General features: G+C 44.3%; 2 protein-coding genes across 2 annotated transcripts in view; both read left to right on the forward strand.

Annotated features, from left to right (window-relative positions):
• Nucleotides 1–1,723: 1,723 nt before the first annotated feature.
• On the forward strand, nucleotides 1,724–11,207 carry PARP11 (poly(ADP-ribose) polymerase family member 11). The gene is made up of 8 exons (XM_081861067.1): nucleotides 1,724–1,806; nucleotides 2,938–3,084; nucleotides 4,108–4,228; nucleotides 5,165–5,240; nucleotides 6,596–6,668; nucleotides 6,756–6,886; nucleotides 9,048–9,199; nucleotides 10,832–11,207. Exons 2-8 carry the CDS (start codon nucleotides 2,941–2,943, stop codon nucleotides 11,143–11,145), a joined length of 1,011 nt encoding a protein of 336 aa, XP_081717193.1. The 5' UTR covers nucleotides 1,724–1,806; nucleotides 2,938–2,940; the 3' UTR covers nucleotides 11,146–11,207.
• Nucleotides 11,208–18,308: 7,101 nt separating this feature from the next.
• CRACR2A (calcium release activated channel regulator 2A) overlaps nucleotides 18,309–18,972 on the forward strand; it is a 41,414-nt gene continuing 40,750 nt past the window's right edge. Inside the window, exon 1 of the mRNA XM_081860961.1 lies at nucleotides 18,309–18,332. The gene's annotated coding sequence lies outside the window, so the exon portion shown is untranslated. The remainder of the gene's footprint in view (nucleotides 18,333–18,972) is intronic.

Consider the following 18,972-nt stretch of genomic DNA (forward strand, 5'->3'; position numbering starts at 1 on the left):
ACTAAGCCGCTTCTGGCAAACCAGAGCAGCACATGGAAACGCCGTTTACCTTCCCGCCGGAGTGGTACCTATTTATCTAATTACACTTTGACGTGCTTTTGAACTGCTAGGTTGGCAGGAGCAGGGACTGAGCAACGGGAGCTCACCCCGTTGCAGGGATTCGAACTGCCGACCTTCTGATCAGCAAGTCCTAGGCTCTGTGGTTTAACCCACAGCGCCACCCGCTGGGATGGGGAGGGACGCAGAAGGGCGGCACTTCAGCGGCCACCGTGGCGCCGTAACCACCTCATGCCGGGCTCACAGGCGGCATGGGCGAGAGTCTCTCTCCCAGGCAGGGAAGGGCCAATGGAACTCCTTGCGCCAGGACGACGGCAGCCCCGACGTGCTGCTTAGCATCCCCTCCAAACAGTGCAGCATCTTAATGTAGTGATTTCCCCCTCTGCATCCCTTTCGTAACTCTATTTTTATAATTCATTTGTCCATCCATAGTTCAATTTTTTTCTACAAGTTTTCTGTCAATCCTACCAATGTATGTGACTCTTGACAATAGCTTTTCAACTAAATTATAAACTTTCCCCATTCTTTATTAAAGAGGTCCTCTTCCTGGTTTCTAATTCTGCCTGTAAGCTTTGCCATCTCGACGTCGTTCATCAGTTTTCTCTTTGGTGGGAGCTGTAGACCCTTAGGCTCATCTAGTCCAACCCCCTGCAAAACACAGTCAGTTATTTTGGCTGCTGATCCCTTATTTTCTTTTTCTTTTTTTAAATAATATTTATTAAAAATTTTAAGGGTTACAAAAAACAAAAGCAAAAACACCATATTAAACAAAAACAAAACAACACATCACAATAAGGAAAAAAGAAGAAAAGAAAAAACCCCACAACTAATCTTCCCATAACTTATCTTTCATTTGCTTGCTTCCTTGACCTCCTCACACCTCCCTTTTTTTGTATTCTAATTGGGTTAACTATTTCAGCAAATTTCCAATTTTGGTTCTGCAATTGATCTCAATACGATGTAGCTTTACTTTCCCTCCTTTCACCAATTAACAGTCTTATTTTTTCCTAAACCCTTATAACATTTCTGCTAAAACCCCATAACTTCATCCCAACATCCTTCTAACATTCATGCTGATCCCTTATTTTCAAAACAAAATAAAAAAAATTCCTTCCAGTAGCAGCTTAAAGACTAACTAAGTTAGTACTTGGTATGTTTTTATTTTTTTATTTTATTTTTATTTATTTTTTTATTTTGTTTTGACTATGGCAGACCAACACGGCTCCCTATCTGTAACTGGAACTATGGAAGGCACCTTATTTTCAAATCTGTCAGTTGACAGCTAGGGCTCTGACAGCTGAGAGGCGGCGGAAGGGGCGGGCACCAGAGGCCGGAAGCGGCGGCGGGGGAGCCGGGGGCGGGACCCGCGTCTGTCCGTCTGTCAGGCGGGGCAAGCCACGCCCCCTCCCGCCCCCTGCCTGAAGAAGGGAAGCTCCGCCTGAGGGGCCGCCAGGTGGCTCTTCTGCCTTGCATGTAAACAAACGGCCCCGTTTATCCCCGCCGCGGCGGTCGGAGCTGAGGAGAAGCCGGGGGGAATCCCGTTCTGCCCGCCCGCCCGCCCGCCGCGGCCTCTTTCCTCACGGCGCCTCCCTGGGCGAGGGAGAAACCCGCACTCTGCACATGCTCTGGGGCACCGCCGCCGCTGAGAAGGCCAGAGCAGCGGATAGACCCTTGGGGGTCGGGGTTTAGCGCCGAAGAGGCGCCTTCCAAGCAGGGGGAGGGGGGCAATTTGAAGTATTGAGGGGCCAGGTAAGCCTGATCGATCACACACAATGCCCCTCAACTTTTGGGAGGGAATCCGGCCCCCTGCAAATATTTTATTTGGGGTGGGGGGAGGCAAAGGGACCACGCACCCCCCCAAGAGCTGGCTGCGATGCTTCCCGGTTGACTTGGGGACAGTGGCGTAGCTAACCCATGGATTTGCGCCCCCTAACCCATAGATTTGCGCCCCCTAACCCATGGATTTGAGCTCCCTAAAACATGGATTTGAGCCCCCTAAAACATGGATTTGCACCCCCTAACCCATGGATTTGAGCCCCCTAAAACATGGATTTGTGCCCCCTAACCCATGGATTTGAGCCCCCTAAAACATGGATTTGCGCCCCCTAACCCATGGATTTGCGCCCCCTAACCCATGGATTTGCGCCCCCTAACCCATGGATTTGCGCCCCCTAACCCATGGATTTGCGCCCCCTAACCCATGGATTTGAGCCCCCTAAAACATGGATTTGCGCCCCCTAACCCATGGATTTGAGCCCCCTAACCCATGGATTTGCACCCCCTAACCCATGGATTTGCGCCCCCTAACCCTAACCCCCAGATGTTGTGGCCGGCCCCCCCTGCACCCCCCACGCTACGCCACTGCTTGGGGACCACTTGTTCCTCCCAGGATGCGCCCCCGTGGATGTTTGCAGGTGAAGTTGCAGAACAAGGTGTTGGGAGTAGGAGGCAAAGTTAGACAGGACACCACCGGGAGTGTCATCAAAGGGCTTTTCCCCCTGTGATTCCAGTCCTCTATGAGGATCTGTAAGAACTCTGCATCGGTTTTAAACTTTGGAAATGTTTTCTCCCCCCCCCCCACCACCACCCCAAGAATTGCAAGCCAGCGAAAGCTTCTTGTAAATATTTTATTAAGGGTTTTCTTGTTTTGCAGCGTAAGTGTAATGCCTCGTATTTTTTTCCCCCCATGTAACATTTTTACAAATCCGTTTCATTTGTTGAGGCATTAAGGGGAGAAGAAAAAAGAAAAGGAAAAAGAAAAGAAACAAAAGAAAGGGGGGTGGAGGGAGGGGAGATGGATGGGGGTGGGGTCGGGTAGCAGTGTTTCTAAAGCTTCTTGTGACCAGAATTTCACTCGTGCGACTGCTCTGATTCTTTCAGGAAATGTCTGGACCGTTTCAGGAGATGTCTCAGGGAGCAGATGAGCTCTCTCATGATATGGCAGACCACCTCGAAGAAATGGACACGTCGGATACCCAGTGGGGTTGGTTTTACTTGGCTGAATGTGGCAAGTGGCATATGTTTGAGGTAGTCATTTCTGTAGATAGCCCACCCTGTTCAACATTCTGTTTTCCTGTCCTCGCACTCTGCAAAGTAGGTTGTTGTTTTCATTTCACAGATGGAAAAATGAGGCTAAGAATCTCTTGCAAGTCGTAGTATATTTTATAAATTTTATATTAAAATACATGAATGAACAACAGCGTGCTCTGCTGGAAGTATCAGAGGGTTCAACTTTTATACAAATATATGCACAATTGGAAAACAGTTTTAGGTGTTAGTTTCAATACCATATTTTGGTTTACAAAAATCAGATAACTGATTGCCAGTTCTTCACATTCCGCTCCTCCACATGCAGCTGCTGGGTGACCTTGGGCCAGTCACACTTCTTTGAAGTCTCTCAGCCCCACTCATCTCACAGTGTTTGTTGTGGGGAAGGAAGGGAAAGGAGAATGTTAGCCTCTTTGAGACTCCTTCGGGTAGTGATAAAGCAGGATATAAAATCCAAACTCTTCTTCTTCTTAGCAACCTTTTACATTATATTGTTTACTCTTGTCTTCACTTAATTTAGATAGCTTTGCTTATTGCCATGCTTTCTTTATCAATTCTTTTGTTGTAGGAAATTTTGCAGAATGCCAGTTATTTGCAATAACTGATTTTGTAATAGTGGATAAATCAATTCCTTTGACTTCAGTGGTGCTTACTCACATCCAGTTATGTGTAGTATTGCAGTTCAAAACAAGGATATTGTTCGGATTAATAATAAAGGTTGAAGGAGACCCCAGCCTACAGCTGCTGGGTTTATTAGGTGTAAGATGCCATGAATGCAAAATCTCAAACAAAGAATGTTCTAAAATTTAAATGAGAACTTTGGCAGTTCTTCTGTACTTCCAACATTTACAAAATCTTGTAGCTGAAAGTATTAAAACTACTGAGGCCCCTCTGCATTTATTCTCCTAAATTCTTCTAAAATTCACTCTAAAATGCTGTGCTAATAATTATTGGGTCACTTGTTTATAACCTTTAAAAGTGTGCTTTTCATTTGTTTTGAAGACTGATTCAACTAGCCAGTGTTCACTTAGCAGTGAAGACATTGAAGGAATGTTCAAAATTAATCCACAAGGTTCCATTTCTTTTACAACTGCAAAATTCGACTATGTGCTGGACTTTTCAGGTATGTATATCTATTTACTGAGAAGGTATAAGACGTTTATAAGCCAGGGGAAATACCCTATGTTGTAATTGGGAGGTTTTCTGATTGTGTGGGTGAATAATTAACAGAAAACTTTTACTTGTAGTAAGGCATATTGATGCAGTGACTATGTTGAAGAGAAGCGTATGGGTTACTGCCTGGGAGACTTACTTGATTGATTTTTATCACATTATCGGTGGTTTACGACATTTTAAAACACAAGTTTAACATATTCTTACACCCTTATTAAGTTCACAGTACCTTAGCATTGGGACACAGGTAGTGCAGTGGGTTAAACCACAGAGCCTAGGACTTGCTGATCAGAAGGTCAGCAGTTCGAATCCTCGCGGCGAGGTGAGCTCCCGTTGCTCGGTCCCTGCTCCTGCCCACCTAGCAGTTCGAAAGCACGTCAAAGTGCAAGTAGATAAATAGGTACCACTCCGGCGGGAAGGTAAATGGCATTTCCGTGTGCTGCTCTGGTTCGCCAGAAGCGGCTTAGTCATGTTGGCCACATAGAATGCAGTAACTCAGTATAAATGTAGTGTGAATCAGGAGTGAGAGCAGGATACTAACTAAATATAAAGTCGTCCCCCCACCCCCAGTTTGCATTTCCTTAAAGCTTGTAAGAAAGGGCAAGAGCTACATTTGAACAGATCAAATCAATTTACCTACAATAGATTTTGATTGGTTTGTGAACTGATCATTGGTTCACTTTTTTGTGCTGTTAACCGAAATTCCCATGAAAGAACACTGAAAAAAGTGCTTGGCAAAATTTTGTCTGTCCATTTTCTAGACCAGCTTTTCCCAACCTGGTGCTCTCCAAATATTGGGACGAAAACTCTCATTACTCTTGATCTGGAGCGCACCAGTGTGTGGCAGGCTGATTTAGATTTTGGCTAACTCTGGTTTTTTACACAGGGATGAAACAAACTAACCAAACAACTGGAAAAGAACGTCCCATAAAAAGAGCTCCATTTTCTATCACTGCCTTCAGGTAACAGTCACTCACATTTTCCTTGGGAGATAGTTATTTTTTTCTTTAAATGTTTTAGTGCCCTGTTAGACCAGGCTTCCTCAACCTCGGCCCTCCAGACGTTTTTGGCCTACAACTCCCAGTGGTCAGACATGATGGGAATTGTAGTCTCAAAACAACTGGAGGGCCGAGGTTGAGGAAGCCTCAAGTTCATCACTTGGTGCACCTCAGACATTGTGGAAGCAAATTATCGTAGCCATTTTGCAATATCTGATGCAATTTATACACCAGCCCTATATTTGCTAATAACAAGAGAAGAAGCAATTTACTTCATTTCTCTTTTTTCTTTTTAACTTTGCATCCCTGAAAACATTCAGTTTTGAATGAGCTCTCTTGCAGTCCGCCGAGCAAAAGTTATTTTGTTCAAGCCTCATTGAATAGAAGCTGTGCAAAGTACATTATTTCTTTCCTTGTTTTCATCCTCCTTGTTTTCTTCCTCCTTTGATTAACTTCTTGATCATCTAAACAAGTAAGATATTCAATAAGGAAAAAGGAATGGGTTGGTGAATCAGACTTAATTACTTCAAGGGAAAGAGCAGCACTAAACTAGATGGGCCAGTGGTATCACTAGGTTTAAGGCAGCTTCCTAACCTTTCCAGAACTGATTTTTAAAAATAATCTAAGATCATTTCCTCTTCAGGTGACCTCTTACATTTTCTTAGTGTTCTGGGTTCCCCCTAGGACAAAGAAGTGGGAATAAGTTAAGTAACCTCTGCCCCTTGTAGGAAAATTGGAGAAAACATAACTAAATAGGCACATCTAAAACCTTAAACTTACAGGTTCTAATTCAGCAAATCATTAAAGCACCTGATTGACTGATTATTTTCTTTTTATTCTGCCCTTATTGTTCAAAAACAAAATCTAAAGAGGAAACTAAAACTCTTTCCAATCCTCTACATTTTTGAAAATGTACCGTATTTTTCGCACCATAGGGCACACCGGACCATAGGGCGCACCTAGTTTTTAGACGGGCAAATCAACCGGAGGAACAAGTCAAGGCAGTGAGCAGGATGGATCCCGCTCGCTGCTTTGGCTTCCTCTTTAGCCCCGCGCAATCTCTCCCTGCTGGGAGAGGCTGCGCGGGGCTAAAGAAGCCATAGCCCCGTGCAGCCTCTCCCTGCCGGAGGGGTTGCGTGCGGCTATGGCACAAGCCTGCGTTCACTCCATAGGACGCACACACATTTCCCCTCAATTTTTGGAGGGGAAAAACTGCGTCCAATAGAGCGAAAAATACGGTACATTTTGCATTTTGTGTAGTATTTCTGTCTTGAGTGGGGGATGTGACAGCGTACTGACTACTCCTTTTGTGCTTAAAGTTTCATCTGTGAAAATCAGTCTATCCCCATGCCTTCACACTGGGAGAATGTAAATTCAGAAGAGCCATACCAGGTAAGACCTTAGTAGGTTATTTTGAAAACGTTAGAAGCAAAGGACTTAATGCATCTGGGTAAAGTTCCGTGTTTCTCTCTCCTTCAGCTAATTACTTTGCATAAGCTGACAAATGAATATAAGGAGGTTGCTAGTCAGTTTGGGAAAACAATGGATAGTAATCGGATTAGAAGAATTCAGAGAATTCAGAATCTAGACCTGTGGGAATTCTTTTGCAGGTGAGACTATTTTTAAAGTGGTTTTTGTGCTAAATAGCATCTCTTTTAAAGACAGATCATTTCAGTATTTACATTGACTTAATTTCAAACTTAAAATTCATGTTTCCTTTCCTTCATTCTTAATCAGACCTGTCTTTATCGGCCTTGCAGTGCATGTCTTTCATTCTTTTCTCTTTTAATACATTGTGCACTGAGCCCCAAACTACATAAATGGCCAGTGTCAACCCATATCTCCTACTAGCTCACCCTGGTAATGTTTTAATTAAAAGATAACATTGTTATTGTGGTCCTGACAGTTGACTCTACAAGTTTTGGTTGTTGTTGTTTTAAAAATTCTTTCCCGCTCTTCATCTGAGGATCAGAGGGCAGTTTACAGTATAAAAACACAAAAATCCATCGCATAATAACAAACAAATTCAATTATTTAGGTTTAACTGACTTGAATTGGCCTTCTCAAATGTCACATTTCAATTCAAAGTCCCCAAATATTGTTGTTGAAGGTTGCAGGAGTTGAAGGCAGTATTTAAAAAAACTGGACCAGTCTGCACGTTTCCTTCATCACAGAAATGCCACTTGAAATGTTCTTTGCATGATCTTTTTACATAACATTGACTCATCATGATTTTCCCTTGATCTGTTTTGTATTTCCATGCCAAAATATATCCATGTCATTAATGTGCTAATTCATAAAGTGCTCTGGCAGCAGAAACCTTGTCGAAACCAGTATGATTTACTCATCCTTTCAATTAGACCAGCATAACTTAAGTAGCCTACCTGCCAGAGGAAAACAAAAACAACTTTTCTGAACTATTTAATTGCTCATCGTCTAACATTGTGTATGCCATAAAATGCCAACAGTGTCCTTCAGCTCTCTATATTGGACAAACAGGCCAGACCTTACGCCAAAGAATAAACGGACATAAATCCGACATCAGGAACCACAAGACAGAAAAACCAGTAGGAGAACACTTCAATCTCCCAGGACATTCTATACAAGATCTCAAAGTAGCTGTTCTATTACAAAGGAATTTCAGAAATAGACTGGAAAGAGAAGCTGCTGAATTGCAACTTATCACCAAACTTAAAACTATGGAGAGACCTGGTTTGAACAAAGACATTGGATTCTTATCTCATTATACATGACAAAGCCATTTTTCACCTTCTCACCCCTTGCTTTTTCCTGTTAGACCTATTGCAGTCGTTAAGAGTCGTCAACAGGCTCATCGCAGCTATCTGCCAATCACCCATTCCCACCACCCTTCTGAGTAATACCCCTCCCCACCTTCTCACTATATAGAAAGGTCCGGTGACTTCTGTTTCAGTGTATCTGAAGAAGTGTGCATGCACACGAAAGCTCATACCTAGAACTAACTCAGTTGGTCTTTAAGGTGCTACTGGAAGGAATTTTTTTATTTTGTTTTAACTTTTCTGAAGCCTCCCTGCCTGGTTATCTAGAAACATGTCTTAACACAGGCAGCTGGGCAAGTGTCTGCTTACATGCCTGTAAAATGTTTTAGAAATTGCCGTTTTAGGGCCTCTTTAATCACCTTTTTTATAATTAGTTTCCTAGCTGTATGCAGATACTTACAGAAATACATTAAGCAAAGATCTGCTATTTGTTTTGCGTAATGATTTCTCAGCCAAGAACCCCACAACAGGAAATTCATTGGTCTCCAATGGTTGCGCCGAAACTATTTTATAGGTCAGCATCAACAATATTTGCTAGCAGTAGATCCGTTAATGGTTTTTGCATGATGAATTATAGTGATATCCCAGTGTTGTTTTTTAAAATTTATTTAGGGCTCTGATTTATAAAATATCAAATTTCTAATGTGTGCGATTGTGTGGTAGAAAGGACTGTATTGGTTCATGCAGCTGGTGTATGGAGAATATTATTTTTGAAATGTTACCTTGTGTAACTAAAAAAGCCACAAAACATTTCTGCAAGTAGAAGACTAGTTTATCAGTGATCTGGCCTAGGTCTCTCCCTGCGTTGACAAGTGCAGTCTCCTACCTGCAGTCTGCAGTCTATTTTTTAAATACTACCTCTTCAACTGTGAGATGGCAATGGCTTTCCGACCTTGGCTTTTGCTTTGCCCACATTTTTATTCTAGTACCGTATTTCCATTACAAATTGTTTGTTATTTTGTCCTTTTGACAGGAAAAAGGCTCAGCTAAAGAAGAAAAGAGGTGTCTCCTTCATTAATGAACATATGTTGTTTCATGGCACCAGCAGTGAATTCGTGGAAGCCATCTGCATTCATAACTTTGACTGGAGAATCAACGGCATGCATGCTGCTGTATATGGAAAAGGCAAGGGGCTGCATGAGATATCTTTTATGGGTTTGCATACACATTATGTTCTTACAGCTTTCTCCTAGTTAAATGTTTTACTACAAAGTAGTTTCATGCTGCCCTTGTGAGCATCCCTTAATTACAGTGGTGCCTCGCAAGACGAAATTAATTCGTTCCGCGAGTCGCTTCGTCTTGCAATTTTTTCGTCTTGCGGAGGGCGGATTCCCTGGGTATTTAACGGTTTTACGAAAAAGGAAGCAAACCCGCAAGACGTTTTCGTCTTGCAAAGCAAGCCCATAGGGAAATTCGTCTTGCGAAGCACCTCGGAAAACGGAAAACCCTTTCGTCTTGCGAGGCATTCGTCTTGCGGGGCACCACTGTAATCTGAAAAAAAGTCTTGCTAAGGGTCAGAATTGAGAGCCATAAATCAGAGCTAATACCAGAAATTAGACCCGCGGCAAATCACCAACAAGTTCCCAAGCACACCCACTAGTCCTTGAGCGAGTGATGTTCCTAGGAAAAGTAAGCAAGGACTGGAATTGGCACACCGTGATCTGGATTTCTCTGGAAGCTTTCCACATAGTCCCAGCAACCAATCGCAGAGCAGGTGGTGCATATACTGATTCCACCTCCGGCTGCTATCCAGGGGTGCGGGTCAGGAAGTGTGTGACATCATTATATTTTATCGTGTGTTTCCATTGATACATGTTTTAGGCCATGGGTTGGCAAACTAAGGGCCGCGGGCCAGATCAGGCCCAATTGCCTTCTGGATCCGGCCCATGGACAGTCTGGGAATTGCCGCGTGGATCGCCAGTGCGCGCGTTCTTTCCCTCACACAGTGGCGGCGCCTCCTCCCTCCCTCCTCCTGGCTTCTCTCCGCCCTGCCTAGAGGAGGAAGGGGGCTGGGCTTTGTTGGTACCAGCAGCAGCAGCAGCGCTCGAGCGGCTGCCATTTTAATCAGCCCCTCTCCGGAACCCTTTTGAGCATTGCTCATTGTCCTGCTGTCGCCGCCAGCCCCTGCCGCTCGCAAAACACAGGTAAGCAGCCACCAGGGCTCGTGGTGCTCTTGCATCATTTTTTTTCCAAAATATAGTCCAGCCCCCCACAAGGTCTGAGGGACAGTGGACCGGCCCCTTGCTGAAAAAGTTTGCTGACCCCTGTTTTAGGCGATAGGTAAAGGTAAAGGGACCCCTGACCATTAGGTCCAGTCGTGACCAACTCTGGGGTTGCGGCGCTCATCTCGCTCTATAGGCCGAGGGAGCCGGCGTACAGCTTCCGGGTCATGTGGCCAGTAGGACTAAGCCACTTCTGGCAAACCAGAGCAGCGCACGGAAACGCTGTTTACCTTCCTGCCAGAGCGGTACCTATTTATCTACTTGCACTTTGACGTGCTTTCGAACTGCTAGGTTCGAGCAACGGGAGCTCATCCCGTTACGGCGATTTGAACCGCCGACCTTCTGATTGGCAAGTCCTAGGCTCTGTGGTTTAACCCACAGCGCCACCCGCATCCCTAGAAGTGGGGATTTGACACGGTTGCCATTTTTGGCAGCAATCCCATGCCTTTGATCATGTGTGATTCCACCCTCAGGCTTCAGTAAGTAGGATGACTGCATTTCTGGACTATGCTCAAGCACTTTTCTTTTTCTGTAGGGACGTATTTCGCAAGGGATGCTTTATATTCCAGCCGCTTCTGCAAAGATGATTTGAAGCATGGCAGCACATTACAGATTCATGGAGTTGACCTGCAACTTCAGATGTTTTGGAAGCATAAAGTGATGTTTCTCGCTCGTGTATTGACGGGGGACTATGTTAACGGGGACTCCAAATACGTGAGACCACCTTCAAAGGATGGGAGCTTTGTGAATTTATATGACAGCTGTGTAGACAGCACCTGGAACCCGAAGATTTTTGTCATCTTTGATGCCAACCAGATCTATCCAGAATATTTAATAGAGTTCAGCTGACTGAGCTGAGTGGCGGTATTTAATTTGTTTGCTAAAGAAAATAAAACTTACTTCATGGATAAGTGTTTGGCAGAATGGAAGTATGAAGCTTGACTAACTTCAAATTTCAGATCATTTAAATTTCAAATCCTACAATGCTTCATAAGCACGGTTATTGATCGTGCTACATTACGTATGGCCATTAATCTTGGAACTTGGGCCAAATAGGAATTGAAAATATCAGGGCAACAACTGGTTCAGCTTGCTTACTTCACAATCCGTCACCTGTCAAAACTGGCTGTATCATAAAATTCAAGTAACTGGCAGAGCTGGGTGGTTCTTCAGTAGGATTGTAACATCCAACTTAAATTTATCCCTGTGATAAGATGATCAGCCGTTTTGGCTAAAAGTGAGATATACTTCTCATATCCAAATGGACATTTTATAAAATGCGAATTAGGTTTGGCATGTTATAAATCCTGCAGCTTTCCTACAGCCACCAGTTCAAAGTGTTGCTGCTGACCTTTAAAGCCCTAAACAGTCTCGGCCTAATATACCTGAAGGAGCGTCTCCACCTCCATCGTTCTGCCTGGACACTGAGGTCTAGCGCCAAGGGCCTTCTGGCGGTTCCCTCCCTCCAAGAAGTGAGGTTACAGGGAACCAGGCAGAGGGCCTTCTCGGTGATGGTGCCCACCCTGTGGAACACCCTCCCATCAGATGTCAAAGAAATAGGCAACTATATGACTTTTAGAAGACATCTGAAGGAGGCCTGTTTAGGGAAGCTTTTAATATTTGATGTTTTATTGTGTTTTTAATATTCTGTTGGAAGCTGCCCAGAGGGGCTGGGAAACCCTGCCAGATGGGTGGTTTATAAATAAATATATTATTATTATTATTATTATTATTATTATTATTATTATTACTATTATTATTACAGCCACTGAAGTGGAACGGGGGCACAAGTCCAAAGGGATGGTAGGCAGTATGGAGTAGTGCTAATCGTCAGACCAAATATTTGTGGTAGCATCTTGTTCCAGTCTCAGTAAAACCAAAAGCCTACATTCGCACAGGAATATGAGAATAGGTACATGACAGCATGAACCAAGGGTCATGTGATGAGGGCTCTACCCTGTGTCTGAACTTCTCTATAGTGGGGTGGGAGAGCTGGGGGGAAATTCACACCTGGCAACCCATGTGCCCCTTTGGTTTCAGATAGTACATGGTTTAAAAAGCCCAGGGCACAAATGTTGACGACCCTCTAGCGGCTACGATGGCTCATTTACCAGAAGCAATGTATTTAGCATTAACTCTGGACGTGTATACGCGATTCTGACCCAACTAAGCCTCCTAAATCAAAATATACATCAGGATTAACCCCATATATATATATATATATATATATATATATATATATATATATGCAGGTTTTGGTGTCCTCGGGTGTCTTCCCGTGTAAAAGTTGGGGTGTCTAGGCGACGTTTCGACGAGGTCTCACTCGTCATCTTCAGGCTGGTGCTTTCGGCTTCCAAAACCTGCATTCCTGTACCCGTGAAAATCTACGAAAGCAAATATATATATATATATATATATATATATATGCAGGTTTTGGTGTCCTCGGGTGTCTTCCCGTGTAAAAGTTGGGGTGTCTAGGCGACGTTTCGACGAGGTCTCACTCGTCATCTTCAGGCTGGTGCTTTCGGCTTCTTGTTACTGGAACAGAGCAGGATCTCAGTGTTTGAGTTCCTATAAATACTGTAGAGGGGGTGTGGTGTATAGCCTCCAATGTTCTGGGCAGAGAGGAAGTTCCCAGGCTAGTGTGCCTTTTCTTCTTTTGTTCCTTAATTACTTGAGAGATATCTTGAGTGATTTCTTGAGTGATATCCTGAGTACCACTTAGGTGGGTCATTAGGTGTGGATTAGTTGTTAAAGTCTTTGTGTCTTGACCTCTTGAACTTTGTGAAGAGTTTTCCTGAGAAGATGGCTGTACTGTACTTAGTTGTGCTCTGGCTTGGCTTCGTGTATAGGGGCGAGCTGTGGTTTTGTGGCTTGTGTCAGCCAGGTCTGTGTAGGGATTGCAGGGGGGTGCAGCATCCGGAGGTGCCACCATGGATTGGCTACTGGATGGTGTCTGTAATTCATCTGTGGAGAGGGTCTGGGTTTGGGTCTGGTGTGGTTGATTGGTGTTGGCGTTCTGTGTGCCTCTGGATCTGGTGTCAGTTTTTGTGGGGAGGGCTAATTTCCAGATGTCTGGCAAGCGGGATGTGTCGTCACGCTTGTTCATGTTGTGAGGGTGTTTCTCTATCTCGATGGCTTCCATGATTATTCTCTTGTGGTGATGTTCCGTGTTAAAGAGCAATTTGGAATCTGCAAAATTAATTTCGTGTCCTGTTTCTTTCATGTGTTGGAAAAGAGAGGAAGTTTTTTCTTCTTTTTTGACGGCATTCTTGTGTTCTGCGATACGTGCATTTATTCGTCTGTTTGTTTGTCCAAGGATAAAATCCAGTTGGAAAACCAAGGGATCTATGAAATACCCTGCAAAGTCTGCCCAGCCACGTACATTGGACAAACAAACAGACGAATAAATGCACGTATCGCAGAACACAAGAATGCCGTCAAAAAAGAAGAAAAAACTTCCTCTCTTTTCCAACACATGAAAGAAACAGGACACGAAATTAATTTTGCAGATTCCAAATTGCTCTTTAACACGGAACATCACCACAAGAGAATAATCATGGAAGCCATCGAGATAGAGAAACACCCTCACAACATGAACAAGCGTGACGACACATCCCGCTTGCCAGACATCTGGAAATTAGCCCTCCCCACAAAAACTGACACCAGATCCAGAGGCACACAGAACGCCAACACCAATCAACCACACCAGACCCAAACCCAGACCCTCTCCACAGATGAATTACAGACACCATCCAGTAGCCAATCCATGGTGGCACCTCCGGATGCTGCACCCCCCTGCAATCCCTACACAGACCTGGCTGACACAAGCCACAAAACCACAGCTCGCCCCTATACACGAAGCCAAGCCAGAGCACAACTAAGTACAGTACAGCCATCTTCTCAGGAAAACTCTTCACAAAGTTCAAGAGGTCAAGACACAAAGACTTTAACAACTAATCCACACCTAATGACCCACCTAAGTGGTACTCAGGATATCACTCAAGAAATCACTCAAGATATCTCTCAAGTAATTAAGGAACAAAAGAAGAAAAGGCACACTAGCCTGGGAACTTCCTCTCTGCCCAGAACATTGGAGGCTATACACCACACCCCCTCTACAGTATTTATAGGAACTCAAACACTGAGATCCTGCTCTGTTCCAGTAACAAGAAGCCGAAAGCACCAGCCTGAAGATGACGAGTGAGACCTCGTCGAAACGTCGCCTAGACACCCCAACTTTTACACGGGAAGACACCCGAGGACACCAAAACCTGCATTCCTGTACCCGTGAAAATCTACGAAAGCATATATATATATATATATATATATATATAGTGGTGCCCCGCAAGACGAACGCCTCGCAAGACGGAAAACCCGCTAGACAAAAGGGTTTTCCCTTTTGGAGGCGCTTCGCAAAACGAATTTCCCTATGGGCTTGCTTTGCAAGACGAAAATGTCTTGCGAGTTCCTGCGGGGTTTTTTCCCTCCCCCCCCCTTTCCTAAGCCCTAAGCCGCTTATCAGCTGATCCGCTAAAAGCCGCTAAGCCGCTAATAGCACTAATCCGCTAAGCTGTCAATGGGCTTGCTTCGCAAGACGAAAAAACCGCTATATGAAGAGCCTCACGGAACGGATTAATTTCGTCTTGCGAGGCACCACTGTATTAGAATCGTAGAAAGGGACCCCAAGAGTCATTTAGTCCACCCCTGAAAATAACAGCCGTAAAACCTGCATCCCCCCTTACAGCACCCCATCTCATGATTCACGCTGTCACTAAAGAAAAAATTATAGATAAGCTGTCTCCTCTGGGCCTGAGTGTTACATTATTTTCAGCTCTCCCACCACAGCCCCAGTCCCATATTTAATGCACTATTGTGTGGAGGATGTAGCCAGGTGAACCAACACCAAGTCCCACTGAATTCAATGATATCTGAGACACTTCTCTGTGTTCTACTTAGGGCTTGCCCACATGCCTAGAAAGCAGGGACCCGAGAGGTTTTCCACTTGCCTCGTACTTTCTAGGCACAGGTCTGAGCGGTTTTGCATTTGCCCTATGGATTACCGTATTTTTTGCTCTATAAGACTCACTTTTTCCCTTCCAAAAAGTAAGGGGGAAATGTTTGTGCGTCTTATGGAGCGAATGCAGGCTGCGCAGCTATCCCAGAAGCCAGAACAGCAAGAGGGATTGCTGCTTTCACCGCGTAGCGATCCCTCTTGCTGTTCTGGCTTCTGAGATTCAGATTTTTTGTTGTTGTTGTTTTCCTCCTCCAAAAACTAGGTGCGTCATGTGGTCTGGTGCGTCTTATAGAGCGAAAAATACAGTATCCCCCCCCACCCCCGGAAAACGTGATGTTTACCACTAAATTGGAAGAAATGGCAATCTGTGGAGCCTCGATAAGGAAGCGGCTGTTTTTAGAGGAAGCACTGTAAGGGGAGAGAGACTTTGTGCTGTTCATCAGGCGATGGCTTTTCCCACCTGCCTTGCGCCACCCTCCAGCCCTAAGAGCCTTTCCCAAACCATGACTTTAGGACCAGCAGAAGCAGCTGGAAAGAGAGAAGAGGAGGTCAGGGGTATTTTAAAAAAAAATTATAAGTTGTGTGTCTTTGCTTCTCAATTTGTATTGCATTATTTTATGCACTTGCTGTTATTTTTATGGATTCTAGTTTCAGAAATTATTTATTGTAATTGTTAAGAGTGAATTTCTGTTTAATGTTTGCTGATATTTAATTTTATTGTGTAGTATTATAATCTAATGGATTATTTACTATTACATTTTTTTAGATATACGTTGTTTATTTTAAAGTTTTTTTTTAATTATGGCATTTTTGTATTGGATCAGATTGTGTGGTGTGTGGGATCTTTGTTGTTTCTTCAGCTTGTAAACTGCCTAGTGTACAGTAGTATAGAAAGACGGTACAGTGGTACCTCGGGTTAAGAACTTAATTCATTCTGCAGGTCCGTTTTTAACCTGAGACTGTTCTTAACCTGAGGTACCACTTTAGCTAATGGGGCCTCCCGCTGCTGCTACACAATTTCTATTCTCATCCTGAAGCAAAATTCTTAACCCGAGGTACTATTTCTGGGTTAGCGGAGTCTGTAACCTGAAGCGTCTGTAACCTGAGGTTCCACTGTATACGAATTAAAAGTGAAATGAAATGAAAGAGCTTCAGCTGGCTGGCTAAACCAGGTGAGGGTAGCCAATGGGTCTTGAACCCGGGGCTAATAGTGGATCCAACGGTCAAGGTGGTTTCTACATGATTCTATGTGCTGTTAGTGGAAGGGAGGGGCAGATGGGGCTCGTCAACCTGGGAAGGTAGACATCTAGGAGAAGGAAAACTGACCCTAAACTTCTGCCGCCTTGTGGGATACCTTTCAGAGAAGAAAAGGCTAAGGAGCAAACCCTACACAAGTCCAGAGTGGAGTCCCTAAGGCAGTTGGACAGTGCTTTGTACTCCTCCTTCCTGTAACTCCTGCAGACGTACAAGCTGGTGACAAAGTGTATTGCTCTGATTTACTTCGGATCACATCAGTGAGTTGGCGGGGGGGGGTGGAGTCTTGTCGTCTGGGCAGCCCAGGACTTCCAGAAACACTGCCCAGGTTTGCACCCTGGGGAGGTCACTTCGGTGCTGGTAGCGCAGCAAAAACACTGCAGGATGCAGCTGTTGCCAACCAATCAGCTTGACATTGATACCAGGAAAGGTACTAGGGCAGATAATTAAACGGTCAGTCCGTGAGCAATTAGGATGCTGTGGTTCCTAAGCTGCAGCCTAGAATAGCGTTGGCTTTTTTTGCTGCTGCATCACACTGTTGGCTCATGTTAAGCTTGTGGTGTACTAAAACCCCCAGATCCTCCAAAACTCCAGCTAGCCTTGCTCAGTGGTTTCATGTAGATGTTAAATAGTATAGGGGATAAAATTGAGCCCTGAGGAATCCCACATTGAAGGCTCCATGGGGCCAAAGAACACTCCCCATGCATCGCCTTGTGGAAATGACCTTCCAAGGAGAACTGGAACCACCGCAAAGCGGTGCCACTCATCCGCAACTCCAGAAGGATAACCATCGTGAAAGTTGCTGAAAGGTTGTGGGAAATTAACAAGGACGCATTTCTGTGCCAAAACACGGGTCTAAACCGTGATTGAAATGGATCTACAAAATCAGATTCCTCCAGTGCCTGGATCTGATCCATGACTCAAGAACCTTGCCCAAGAAGGGGCGATTTGCAACTGGCTGGTAAAGGTACTCCTGACCGTTAGGTCCAGTCGCAGACGACTGGGGTTGTGTGCTCATCTCGCTCTATAGGCCAAGGGAGCCAGCGTTTGTCTGCAGACAGTTTTTCCAGGTCATGTGGCCAGCATGATTAAGCTGCTTCTGGCGAATCAGAGGAGTGCACGGAAACGCTGTTTACCTTCCCGCTGGAGTGGTACCTATTTATCTAGTTGCACTTTGATGTGCTTTTGAACTGCTAGGTTGGCAGGAGCTGGGACCGAATAACATGAGCTCGCCCCGTTGCGGGGATTTGAGCCGCCAACCTTCTGACTGGCAAGCCCTAGGCTCTGTGGTTTAGACCACAGTTACCATATTTTTCGCTCTATAAGACGCACCAGACCATAAGACGTACCTAGTTTTTGGAGGAGAAAAATAAGAAGAAAAAAAATCTGAATCCTAGAAGCCAGAACAGCAAGAGGGATCACTATACAGCGAAAGCAGCAATCCCTCTTGCTGTTCCCGCTTCTGGGATAGCTGCACAGCCTGCATTCGCTCCATAAGATGCACACACATTTCCCCTTACTTTTTAGAAGAGAAAAAGTGAGTCTTATAGAGCAAAAAATACGGTACTTAGATTTCTGAGTCCAGGGAGGGTTTCTTCAGGACTGGTTTCACTACAGCCTCCTTCAAGCAGTCATGCTAAACATTAGAACTTTCCGGTGACCAGAGCGGTTCAACAGTGAAACAGACTCCCATGGAAGGTAGTGGATTCTCTTTTAATAGTGTTTTTTCAACAGGTCTCTTCCCACTGTACAATTCTATGATAAGGTAAGTTAAAGGAATAGGATTACACACAGCCTCCACCAACATCGCTGCTCCCCTGGGTTTTAATGGGGCGTCAGAACCTTGACATTTGAACGTCAGAACGTCTCTAAACCAATGAAAACATGCATTTCTTAACAAGCATGAGGAAAGTACCTCATTAGTTTTCACCAAAATCAGAAATCCCCATTTAAATGAAATAAAAAGGGTAAGTATCCGTTTTAACCTGCTGTACCTTTGGCAATTTTTATTGGATTGGGCCGGAAATTGAGACATTTGTAGACCATGAAAGCCAAGATTCAAGTTTTTAGGTCAACAGGTATAATTTTTTAAGCAGCATAATATTGAGGCTTCTAATGGTGGAACTATTTGTGGGGTTGTTGTTGTTTTTGCCCCTATAATAAGGAATGAAGATGCTATTTGCCTTTCTGTGTCTTCATATGGGATAAGTATAACAATTAGGTTGCTGAGGATTTTATTGTTTTAGAATTGTAGTATTCTATTGCCATTGCCTTATAATGATGGAATGCCTTGAATAATGCGGTTTGCAAATATCTCAGGCCTTGCCCTTCTTGAATTTATGTTCAAAGCTGCCCAAGTTGATGAATGTTGCCACATCTTGTGGTAATAAATTAAGAACATAAAG

The sequence above is a fragment of the Podarcis erhardii genome (assembly GCF_964252035.2).
Source record: "Podarcis erhardii genome assembly, chromosome: 5".
NCBI lineage: Eukaryota > Metazoa > Chordata > Lepidosauria > Squamata > Lacertidae > Podarcis > Podarcis erhardii.

Coding starts and splice junctions, on each gene's coding strand:
- PARP11 (XM_081861067.1), top strand. CDS start 2,941: ATGTCTGGACCGTTTCAGGAGATGTCTCAGGGAGCAGATGAGCTCTCT. Junction 4,229..5,164: donor CTATGTGCTGGACTTTTCAG/GTATGTATATCT, acceptor TTTTTTACACAG/GGATGAAACAAACTAACCAA. Junction 5,241..6,595: donor TTTTCTATCACTGCCTTCAG/GTAACAGTCACT, acceptor TTGTGCTTAAAG/TTTCATCTGTGAAAATCAGT.